The sequence below is a fragment of the Musa acuminata genome, chromosome BXJ1-10, assembly GCF_036884655.1.
Source record: "Musa acuminata AAA Group cultivar baxijiao chromosome BXJ1-10, Cavendish_Baxijiao_AAA, whole genome shotgun sequence".
Lineage (NCBI taxonomy): Eukaryota > Viridiplantae > Streptophyta > Magnoliopsida > Zingiberales > Musaceae > Musa > Musa acuminata.
Window position 1 is genome coordinate 16,600,495 of NC_088336.1, and position 12,284 is coordinate 16,612,778.

Sequence of the window (12,284 nt, forward strand, 5' to 3'; positions counted from 1 at the left end):
GCACAAGACTAAATGTGCCTGAGGTGCATGAGTGAAGAAAACCAAACCCATAAGAAGAGAAATCCACTATAGCGGAAGCACAAGGCTGAATGTACCCAAAGTGCATGAGTCAGGAAAACCCAACCTATGTAAAGAGAAATCCAATACGGTAGAGGCACAAAGTAAAATGTGCCTAAGGCAAGTGCATCGGAATAACCCAACTCACATGAGAAGAAATTTACCATGATAAAAATGTATGGTAAAATATACCCGAGGCACGTGGGTCAAGAAAACTCAACCCATGAGAAAAAATCTCAAACACTCTCATGTCGGATGAACTAGACATCGCACTTTGAACCTCTATCGAAAGAGTTATGAAGTATGCCTGGGGGGGGGAAACAAATGATAAGGGATATATTGTCGGCCAATTATTTCACACATCACCTCCACATGGTGCCCAAAGAGGAAGAAGATGAAGCTTCATTCTTGTCATTTATGATTAGAACGATAATAAGCTTCTTTCTCGTCATTTATGACTAGAAAGTAATCGCAAGCTTCCTTCTTGTCCTTTACAATTAAGTATAAAAGTTCGTCTTTAACATAGATAAAGAAAACTTTAGGGGACTACTCGTACCTGCACTCATACACCTCGGGTTACCAACCTAAGCGTCGAAGGGACTGAGTTAGAAAATCTCTCTCGATCTCGGTCTTTGTGCATGCGGCACCTTAGGAGTTCATCAAATAATCTTGCGCATACAGATTTAGACCACGTCGGGCTAACCAAGACGTCAACAACATCTTCGCCTAACAACTATTTTAGTTGATATTAAATTATCATGAAATTTTATAAAAAAATTAAGAGACATAAATTTTTAGCTTAAGATAAAATCAGATTAAACTACCCTCTTAATTAACTATCAATACCCATTTTATTATGCTAAAATTAGGTCGAGATTGTTTGAACTTATAAACCTCGTTGCATACAGATTATATTCACTCAATTTTAATTCTCACATCATAGTAAAAGAATCTTTTAAAACATATCAAAAATATATAATCTAATCATATGGAGTTAATTCAATTTAAATAGAATTTATTCTCAGAAAATAAATCGAAATTGGTTGTCGAAATGAGAAGAGATTGATTGTGATTATCATGATTATCTAATTTAAAAATCAGAGTATAAACATAAATTCAATTTAATCCATTTCGGATTAAAAGTTACGTGAAATCAATTGGAATTTCTAATTCACATGGCCCAAAAAAAAAATATATAAAAAATCTCTCAACATAAACGGCCACTTAACACACTCCCATTTTTATCCCATAAATACCCTTGAATATGATTATAATCCCCAAAATGTCATTGTTGCACGATAAAATAGAGGGCGGATGGAATCTTACCACTAATCTTGCTACAACCCAAAGAAGAGAGGTCACTAATCATCAATACACACAGGAAACAGCAAAGTTCCCATCTAGAAATCTTCAACGTCATCACATATTCATTATATTTGTCTTTAAAGCTGTTTCCCTATTGAATTAATACAGCGACTCTAACAAGGAACCTAATAGTTTGCGTTGTTCAACTCCCCTTCTCTCTCTCTCCCTCTCTCTCTCTCTCTCGTGAACTACGCCATCATGGCTGGCGTCGCGGTGAAGCTCCACCTCTCTCCGGTTCCAGATCTCGCCGAGAGCCGCCGCCTCCACGGACGAACCAACCACCATTACCATCCTTGCCTCTCCCTACCCTCAATCCCCCGCACTTTCCCTTCGATCTCCATCCCCCTCCTCCTCCCCCGTTCCGCCAACCCTAGCCTCTCCCAGACTCTAGCCTCCACCGAACCCCCCGCCCTCTCCAGCGGCGGACCCTCCAAACCACCACACGGTCCCAGCGATAATGGCCGCGGCGGAGGCGGCGGCGACGGCGCCCCCGGCGATGATCACCACAGCGAGGAGCCGAGGTCGTCCGATCCGGGCGGTCCCCTTGGGCTCTTCCTCGAGGGTTGGCGTTCTAGGGTCACGGCCGATCCTCAGTTCCCCTTCAAGGTCCTCATGGAGGAGCTCGTCGGTGTCACCGCGAACGTCATCGGTGACATGGCCTCCCGCCCCAACTTCGGCCTTAACGAACTCGACTTCGTGTTCTCCACCCTCGTCGTGGGATCCATCGTCAACTTCGTCCTCATGTACCTCCTCGCCCCCACCGCCGCATCCGCCGCTGCCTCCTCCGCCCTTCCCGGCATCTTCGCCTCCTGCCCCACTAGTCACATGTTCCAGCCCGGTCCTTACTCCCTCTTCTCCCGTCTTGGCACCTTCCTCTATAAAGGTGCCACCTTTGCCGCCGTCGGCTTCGCCGCGGGGCTTGCAGGGACCGCCATCTCAAATGGGCTGATCGCGCTGCGCAAGCGGATGGATCCTGCGTTTGAGACACCGAACAAGCCTCCGCCCACAGTGCTGAACGCACTGACTTGGTCACTGCACTTGGGATTGAGCAGTAATTTCCGGTACCAGACGCTGAACGGTCTGGAGTTTCTGATGGAGAAAACCTTGCCATCCGCCGGATTCAAGGCATCCGTGGTGGTGCTGAGGTGCTTGAACAATGTTCTTGGCGGGATGACTTTTGTTATGCTCGCCAGGTTGACAGGTTCGCAAAAGGCGGGAGAAAGTGAGGAGGAGAATGGAGAGATCAAGGAGAAACTGGTAAGCCACTGTGTTCCAGTCGCAGAGGATGGTGATGGGGAGTCCCAGAGGAACGAGTCTTAATAAAGGTGAGGCTTCTTTAGCTTCTTTGGTTTCATTACTTTGTTAGTATAAACAAAGTTGGAACAAAGAAGTGATCTCGGGCTAGCAAGGAACATGAGGTGAAATTTATGTGGCCATGTAAAGTGCTGTGGCTAAAAGGATGGATTTTAGTCAGGGTTGAAGTGAATCAATAAATGAGAGCCTGAGCGGCTTCTCTTTTCTTTAAAGTGCTGAGACTGGGATTTGGAATTATGATCAACAATACTATCGTGAAAAGTTTCTACTTTACCACAGTGGTTACTGTGTGTGTGATGAGTGGTTGTTTTTTATGGTAATCTGATACATGATTAATTATGATTAATAAAATAGCAGACATGCAAGTGAACATGCGTTTTTTCATGTATGGCTTCTTAACATGTCTTCATTTTAGATTTACTACTATACTGAATGATCTGAAACATGTCTACTTATGCATCTTATGGTAGGATAGGGACATGCTGCATTTTGTGTTTGCTGTATATATACACACAGATTTTGTCATTTCTCTTTGTATGTGGTTTTTTTATGAAAGTGATATACTCTGAGAACATGAAGTAAATTATTGCTGACAGTTATTTATTCAAGTGGATTGATGGTAACCTGTGGAACATATTGAGAGATGTGTTTACTTGCATTGCATCAAATGGTATATATCCTTCTTAACCAGTGAAGCAGTCTTTTGATCGATCTTCTCCAACAGAATTGAATGTGTTCCATTGTTATCTGAGTTCGTCTTGAAGTGCTTGGCTGCAAATTTCGGGATGCTGATAGAAAGTTTTGGTTTTCTTAATGAAGTGTCTCTGGAATATGGTGTAAGATTCCTACTAGTGGTTTAAGTCACTAGCAATTGTGACATCTTAGAAAGGGGCTTTCTGATGATTTGTATTGTGATGTTTTCCTTTGAAAATTTATGGTTACTATTATACACATTTCAACACATTTGTCTACCAGACTCGATCCAACAATGTTGAAGTAGTGCTCTTTACAACAATTCCCCCAACATTGTTTTAGTGGCCTGTGTTCCACCACCTTTCTAGCCCTAGCATACTCTTTATCCCTCTATTGCCTACAGAAACAGAACACTCCAACCTGTTCAGAACTTTTGTGGATATCCGAATTCAAAATACTTGTTACTTCATTGTTCTGGACATCTGCTTGAAGATCAATAGTTTTTGGCATTCTAAATATATGTTTCATCCATCAATTGTTAACGCCATCTACCCCCCCTTTTTTTTTCTCATTCAACAAGAAACAAATATATCAAATTCTTAGCCAGCACATAATTGGGTTAAAATCATTTTGTTTTTTTATCATGCAACATCATAGTAGTTTAGTAGTTGATTGCATCTATGATATTTATTCAGAAGTGTCAGGATCCTCTTATGCAAATAACTCATACTGTACTAAGATAAAGATGCTATGATGGATGTGTGCGGTGCTAGAAAGAGAATAAGAAATCATGAATAAGCATGGACCGGTCCTACTAAGCTTAAATGGTGGAAAAATTGTTTATGGCGGAATGTGAATTTCCATAAACATATTTATAAACATTCATATGTCATACTTTTTGAAGTCTTCGTGGATGTGAGGAGTTTTCATGGATTGGAACTTACAGCCGAAGCAGAATGATTCCAAGGGTGCAACAGGAAGGGTCTTCATTTGCAGTCACCAGAATGCACGACACCTCCACCTCTCAACATTTGACGGTCCTTTCTTATTGCCAATGGTTAGGATGCAAGACTTCGTTGCAGACGTGTTCTATGATTGCATTAGAATTTATTTCCTTATGAATTAGATGCAACATAAACTGCAGATTCAATGAATGCTTATTCTTGCTATTGATAGCCTGATTTTGTTTCTTCTCAACAATTCTATCAGTGTCTATCTTGAAGTTAGAAGTCCCTTTTGGGGAAGAAGTATTTCTTTTCCTTGATCAAAGTCTTTGGGAGGTTGAGGATGCACATTATGTTATAATGGCCTAAATTTCTGTAGTAATTGAGTAGATTCATTCTCGGCTGCTTTTCTTTCTCTTGCCATGTTCTATCTATGGTTCAACAAATTATCTTCTTTTATCATAATTTATGCAGTGATGCCAAACACTATGGTTCTATTCAAATTATTTGAACTCCAGGAATACAAGAATGTAGACTTTCAAATCCTGCATTGGTACTCTTGTCCAATATTTTGAAGGTGTTAGATTAGTTTAGTCGGTAAAGATATAAATTGTTGATGTTAATATCTTGTTTTAAATCTGAGTTTGTCTCTTACAAGTGTTAGCCGTGGTGGCGACGAGCTTAGGTGCACCAAGCTTCACCAATAGAGATGGAACTCTCAACATGTGAACAGGTACATAAAAATACTTGATACATTTGCTCTAGTTTTCTTCTAAATAGTAATTTACTCATACCCCATGCCTCATTATCTTGGCGTTAATATATATTTTAGTCTTTATTATTCCTTTCTCAACCTGTTTGGAAAGAAATGTCATATGACTCGGATTCAAAATGTGGTGTGTCCCATGGCTTCCTACTTTTCCTCTTCTTTTCTTTTCTCTCTTTGTAGAATGATATGTTTCTATCTTCTGTTTGATCTTCCTCTTGTCCATTTTAGATGACAAGAAGTTGATATCTATTTCACAGACTTGTGTCATATGAAGATTGAACAATGGATGTCAGTCTGTCAAAAATGACAAAAAGTTCATCATATATATTGCCACATGAAAGAAAGACTCTTCCACTTCTTCCTTGTCAACTCTGGTCATTTATCCACTTGAGGCAATAATCGCTAATTTGAATGTTCGAAGTTGCCATCAGTCTGAAGTTGGTACTTTTTTTTATTGGTTACGATATTGCTAGGCATTAAGTTACTATGTTGATACATAATTTATGAATTACTTAAATTTGTAAAATCAAGAATTATTTTTTTATATCAAAATCTAAGAAACAAAGAGTGGATAGTTTTGTTTACATACAAAGGATGATTGTTCGAAAAAATATATCTATCTTTTTTCGAGGTTTATTTTTTTGGATGGTACCGCTTTTCATACTCTTAAACAGTTCTTTTTTATTTCAAAAATACTTTCTAAAAGCTATCAAATATTTGTTTTTGTTTTAAAAACATTCTATTAGTGTTTTTCTTACAAAAACAGTGTGACATTAATATTTAGTTTAAAAACACAATGTAGTGTTTTTGAACTATTTTATGGATAAAAATATTATATGTATAATATTTTTTATTTTAAAAATACTGTATAGTGTTTTTTGAAGAGGTATTTTTGGAACATTAAAACTCAAAAAAAATAAAATTATTTTCCTAGACAGTCGCTTTACATGCCATGACTAATTATTTTGTATTAAAGAAGTAGGTTTTATGGCAGGGAGAAAGGACACATGGTCACAGTGAAGAAGACGAGGTCAGTTGGCGACGAGCTACTGTAGCTCTCCCTCGTAAATACGGCACCCCTTCCCCCATTTCTTCTCCGTTCAATGAAGCTGAAACATGAGCAACAATTTTTGAACCCCGAACCCTAAATCTAAATGACAAGTGCCACTTTATCGTCGGCCAATGTTTATTACACCCCCATTAATTTTGATGTTATTGGAAAGCATTTCTGCGCCTCAACCTATAAAGTATGAACATGCAACATCGCCATATTAAATGAACCGATGTAGAGTTCTCAGTCGACGTTAAATCCCTATAGATTTGAAGCTCTACATTTCATCAAGGAGAACCACAAGTGTCTTTTCTTTGAGACTTGAGACAACAACATCTCCATAATGATGGTCGATTTAGCTTTCCGGATTAAATCCAGATGTCTGCATCCATACACCCGTACACAAATACGTAGATAATTACTTGCGTTGTTTAGATCTCTAACTTGGATAGTAGTTGATCTTTGTCTACAAATAAAGAGTCTTCCTTCCTCACCTTCCATGCAACATGATATGAGCATGGGACTACTGACATGTCTGCTCGTCTCCATCCTCTCCATCCCCTTCTCCAACCTGTTGATCTTCCTCACCAGAACTCTTCTCCGGCTCGCCATGCCCATCATCCAGATGCATACAAGAGCTCACTTTACGTGGCCGCCGATCTCCCAATTTCTCGGCCACGATGCACCTTGGGACGACCAGGTTCTGCCACCATGCGACGTCGGCCTCGGCATAGCGCAGTATAAGCGCGGCGTGGACGCGCCCAACGAGGACGTGGACTGCGTCTTCTGCCTCTGCGGCATCGAGGAAGACGACGAGGTCAGAGAGCTCCGGTGCCAGCACCTCTTCCATCGGCGTTGCTTGGATCGGTGGCTGGCGCACCGGCGGGCGGTGTGCCCGCTGTGCCGGGACGCCTTGGTGCCTCACGGATCGGTGGCGACGAAGAGCGGCGAGATGGACGAAGGAGAGCTCGACGATATGGCTGGGGTGTGGCTTGCAAGCTATTCGTGGTGGATGTGGTGACATCCGCTTCTCGCTGTAAACTTCGTGCAGCTGCGTTCTGCCTTGATCACTTGCCTTTAACGTTGGATTATTATTATTATCTTTACTATTATTGTTATTTTTAGGACACATGATATCGAACAAGTTCGTATGGTTGTCTATGTTTCTTTGCTCTCTCCATTCATTCCACTAATAAATATATATATATGTATGATTTTGTTAAACATTATTTCTTCCAAGAAAGAAAAAGAAAAAAAGAAGATAAGAAAAGAAAGAATGAAAACATTATATCTTATCATTTGGGAATTGCGATTCTTCTCGATTCTTATGGATCAAATTCACTTTTCCATCTTTCTAATTCTCATGTTCTTAAATATCATGACTATGATAAGGTGATGGGCAATTGAATGTTTGACAATGACAAGTTCGACAAGTGGTGCTTGTAGCAATTGATGCGTAAGAATTGGGCATTGCATTAATTTGGTAGATAATATGATGCACATCGACTTTCTATCTTTTAGACTTAAATAATGTAGTTTTCAAGTAGTACGGCTATATATATATATAATCCACTTAAATTGAGTTTGAGTATCCAATTTTATGTTCGACTTCCTCTGGGGTTTGGTAGCTAATCCCTTTTTTTCTCCTTCAAATAATAATTGGCGAAGAGAGAATTTAATATCAAAATATTGTTATTAAACGTCAGGTAAATTAGTTGATATTTTTATTAATTTATTAAGTGATATTTTGGATCCTCAACTTGTGGATATGGTATATGATTATTTTTGTTCGTAATTTAAAATATAAATGAGAATGGATCAATATGTTTAATTTGTTTGACTCACTTAAATCAAATTTGGACATGATAGATCATACGGTTTTCGGATCAAGTTTATATATCTTTCATCGTCTTCGTATCCTATTCAAGTTCGACTACCTTTAGGGTTAAATATTTTTTTTAAATAATAATAATAATCAATAGATATGAACTTAATCTCGAGATTTTTCTATTGAGAGATCAATTAATTAAGCTAGTTAACATCTTAATATATTTAACAATTGATATCTCGAACCTTAGTTCAAATATTTAGTTTGTTTGACTCAAATCGGGTATGGATATTCTTTAGTCGAGCATATGATAGATTTAAATAGAAAAATTCGAGTAAGAACATAACCTTTCAGATTTATATTCGGATTTGTGTTCGAATAGAACGTGTAGTCAGCCAATCAGTTCCCATCACTGCACTCACTGCTTGGCAGACTGTTTCTGCACATTTTTTCTGTCTGATGAAACGTCATGATCTAAGCTTTAATTGATACGTAAATCACAATCGACCTCTATTATTACGCTGTGAGTCCTCACATTCAATCGCCACAAACTATATAGAAAAGCTTAGTTTTCAAAATAGGAGGCGCAGAGATGCCATGAATTTATATTAGATTGGTAACATTAACAGCGGTAATTAATTGGAATCCATAAAATTTAAATATTTCTTTGTATTTTGATGTCTGGAATAATGGATTTCGACTTCCAGAAATGAGTTCCTATCGAATAGAGTTAAGACTGATGATCCATTGACTATTGCATATAAAGCAATTTCATCATATATGATGTGATGCTTTCGATACATTGACAGGTAAGGGTGGAATTGGATTTTTCAATCAGAAATAGTATTTTTAATGCGAAATCCTATGAAGCATTGGCAATCGAAGAAGGAATAACTCATTTACAAGTTCAATGTGATGAACTAAATCTCATCGAGACATTGAAGAAAGAACTAAATCACATCCCATCTCCAAAGTAAAAGCATCCATTAGCACCACAAAGAGAGCACAGACAGCATTCGATGCTAGGAAGCCGAAACAAACACGGCAGCCACGGCCTGTTGAGCTTCCACCATCTCCCTCGTGAACATATCGAGCTCGATAGCTCACGTAACAGATGGGCAAATGTTTCACCGGATTACCTCATCAAAGATCGATATTGACATGGTCAGAATGGAGCTGAACTCGTACGTCGGAGCTGGTGTTTCGGATCTGGATGTGGCATGTTACGTTCTACTGCTTCTAATTCCTGCAAGGAAGAAGAATCAAAGATGATGAACTTGGCAAGCTCAGCTGCATGCTTAGAACTTGGTTAAAGATTATTGCTGCCAAGCGCTAAAAGATGTATCAGGTTTGAGATTTAAGGACACTGCCTTGTGTTTCACGAGTCTTTGGTTCTCTTCTTCAAGGAGGACGACCTTGTTCTCTAGCTCGTTCGTGTAAGCCTGTCATGAGATCCAAGCATGTCTAAGATATGGAGGAGGGCGAGAGAGGGGATCTGTTGAGCCTCCTTACCTGCCTCCTTGCTCGAGATCGAGCAGCTGACTCCCGGTTCTTGATCATTCTCTTCTGCCTCCGCTCTACCATCTTCTCGGCCACGTCCTCTGTTGCTACCCTCCTCCGTCGTCGTGAACGCGGCGGCGCGGTCGCTGCAGCAGCCGACGAATTGCTCCCTCGGCCGGGGGAACGCACTGCATGAGCGTCCGCAACACCAGAATCCGTGCCTTGTGCAGCCGCGCCCGCTTTCGGCAAGAAGTCCTTGACGGTCATTTCGCCGAGCACAGCGCGTTCACTGCTCCCCTCCTCGTGCCGCAGCTGGATGTCCCTCCACGCCTCGACAATGGTCTTCTTGCTCAGGACACGCGGCACGCCGCCGCTCCCACTGCAACGGAGCCCGTCGGCGACGAGAGGGGCATGCTCGAGGAGGTCGCCGAGGCTCAGGCCGTGCAGGGGCCCCCCCAGGCGGCTCTGGACCTCGTTGAGCGTGAGACCGTGGAAGGAACCGTGTTCGGCGTCGGTCAGAGGCTGCAACTGCTGATCCCGGCCGCCGCCATGATCAGCCATCGTCTCTAAGCACGCCATTCGCCAACTTGCTTGCTTGGAGATATAGGATCAGAGCAAAGCCCCAGGGGCCAGTGCCCACTTGCATGGTTCTTGGAATCCTACAAAGGCAGCTCCTTTTCTTATTTAACTCGTGATCCAGCCAACCAACAACTGCATGGAACATCCCGGGAGAGCTATTTGCAGGTTAAAATAAGAGAGCCAACAAACACAACACAATGAGCTGTGTCTTTCCCATACAAAAGATGGAAAGAAACCTAAATAACACAAGTGACCGAAAGATTTCATCATCTTCACCACAGAAACCTACTTCAAGAAAGCAGTAGAGAAAATGACAGAGAACCTAGTCAGAAGAAGTTGCAGAGGCTCCCAACTCTCTACTCGGAAGTGATGCAGACAGCTCCAAGAGTAAGGGAGGGAAATCACTCAACAGAACCCAGGTTCTTCTTGCCTCCTGTCCCTGTGCTTGGTGACATAAATGAGACAAACCTCCTACACCATGCGCTGGGGATTGGCATTGGCTTCTTGTTAACACTCATCATCATCCAGACGATCCGGTATTTGACAGACATGAATCCACTGTCTCCACGTTCAAATTCAATTGGCTATGACGATAGAACTTGCAGAACCTTTTCTGCTGTACAACCCCCCACCCAAAAGAAAAGAGGACATCGGTGTGCTCATCGCTTGGGGTTGTGCCAAGTGGTCAGATCTCTGAAAAGCAGCAACAGAGACAGAGGCAAAAGTATGGAAATGTCATTGCCTAGTTGAAGATGTGCCATGTGTCACTGGTTGATTCCCTTGCAAAAGATTAAGTACCTAAAACCTTTACAAAAGCACTGCATTGGTGATTGTTTAGCTTGTGAGCAAAACTGTTGAAGCTGCCCATTTCCTCATCCCACTTCTTCTTGTCCGTCCCTGATGCATGAGATCTAGCTTCTGCATTCGACCAAAATTCCCCAGCAAGAATCAGTTTGAATTAAAGCACGAGAAAGGACACTGGACTCTCTGTATGCATGTGTATGCACTATATACCGAGTCCCCATTCCTTGTGTCCTTTCTTCTTCGTTTAAGCTCAAGTTGCGTAATAGATGATGACTCACGGCTGGGAGGATTGTAACGGAGGGTCACTGTGGAGAAACGCTTTGTATCAGAACGACCTCTTGACCTTCACTCTTTCGAGGCAATTGGCTTTGTTCTTGGAAACGAGGGATCAACGCAAGTTCCGATGATGTATCGACTGCGTCCGCCGGTGCAGAAGTTGGCCGGCAGAAAAGCTTGAGATGAGCGAACTCGGTGATCGATAACGAAACTTGAAGTTGCAAGTTGGCTTCTTTTACCCAATTGCGGTGAAGTCTGTAGACACTCTTAATTAGTTGTCCTCCAAAATCCTATAAGAGATTAGGAGAGCAGAGTTACCATCGAAAGAACTCGAGAGCAATGGCTCTGCTCTGAATCATTTAGCATGTGTCAAAAGAATTGGATATTTTGTACTAAACTGACCCACTTAAGATGGGTTATGATTTTAATTGACTTCAAAACGAGTATGGATAGAAAGGTACTGAAATATTTAGTTAAATGTAAACTCCGGTAAGGTAAAAGTCATGACTATACATAAATCAGATTAAGATAATGAGTGCAAGTAGAAAAACACATACATAAATCAAATTCAGGACTGATTCATGCACTTGGGTACGTTGTTGGATTCATGCACCGATTAAAAAGAAGAGGTAAGAATCATAAAATCCTGAGACCAAGATCCGTCTTCATCATTTATTCTTAGAAAAAAAAAATTGGTACATACCTTTTGTTATTCGTAAATGACTTTATGCAGGCAAAAAATTAGGTTAATACCAAAGGCCGATCGATCAAGAGCTTTATTCGCTTGCACGTGCTTGAAAGGACTTCTTGAGGGGGGGATTCCAGTCGTAATGTAGTTCCTGTCAAAACAAACAGGTGCTTTCTGCAAACTATTTAGCAAAACAAACAATGTTTTTTATTTTATTTTATTTTGGAAGGAAACAGATGAAATCCCAATCAGGTGATTTATGTATATTTAGAAAAACATATACATAAATCTTAAGAACTTTCTTTTAGCCTTTATTAAGCCAACAATTTCAGCACTGTCTTGGCACACAGAAGATAGCGCAACCACAGCCGACGATCCCGTCCGTTCATAATATGCTGGCCGGACTAAACCAAGAA

The 12,284-nt window shown here is 40.9% G+C and overlaps 3 protein-coding genes across 3 annotated transcripts; 2 read left to right on the forward strand and 1 right to left on the reverse strand.

The window, feature by feature from the left end:
- Positions 1–1,559: 1,559 nt before the first annotated feature.
- Positions 1,560–3,120, forward strand: LOC103999623 (protein RETICULATA-RELATED 3, chloroplastic). The gene has a single exon (XM_009421420.3). It carries the CDS (start codon positions 1,621–1,623, stop codon positions 2,740–2,742), a length of 1,122 nt encoding a protein of 373 aa, XP_009419695.1. The 5' UTR covers positions 1,560–1,620; the 3' UTR covers positions 2,743–3,120.
- A 3,590-nt stretch (positions 3,121–6,710) lies between these two features.
- LOC103999628 (brassinosteroid-responsive RING protein 1-like) lies at positions 6,711–7,214 on the forward strand. The gene has a single exon (XM_009421427.1). It carries the CDS (start codon positions 6,711–6,713, stop codon positions 7,212–7,214), a length of 504 nt encoding a protein of 167 aa, XP_009419702.1.
- A 2,123-nt stretch (positions 7,215–9,337) lies between these two features.
- On the reverse strand, positions 9,338–10,100 carry LOC135595116 (ABSCISIC ACID-INSENSITIVE 5-like protein 2). The gene is made up of 2 exons (XM_065085637.1): positions 9,534–10,100; positions 9,338–9,463 (listed from the first exon to the last, which is right to left on the reverse strand). The coding sequence occupies exons 1-2, from the start codon at positions 10,098–10,100 to the stop codon at positions 9,338–9,340; spliced, it is 693 nt and encodes a 230-aa protein (XP_064941709.1).
- Positions 10,101–12,284: the final 2,184 nt, after the last annotated feature.

Excerpts from the sequence above, each read along its gene's own strand:
- LOC103999623 (XM_009421420.3), top strand. The coding sequence starts at position 1,621 with ATGGCTGGCGTCGCGGTGAAGCTCCACCTCTCTCCGGTTCCAGATCTC.
- LOC103999628 (XM_009421427.1), top strand. The coding sequence starts at position 6,711 with ATGGGACTACTGACATGTCTGCTCGTCTCCATCCTCTCCATCCCCTTC.
- LOC135595116 (XM_065085637.1), bottom strand. The coding sequence starts at position 10,100 with ATGGCGTGCTTAGAGACGATGGCTGATCATGGCGGCGGCCGGGATCAG. Across the intron at positions 9,464-9,533 it reads GATCTCGAGCAAGGAGGCAG|GCTTACACGAACGAGCTAGA; the intron begins GTAAGGAGGCTC and ends ATCTCATGACAG.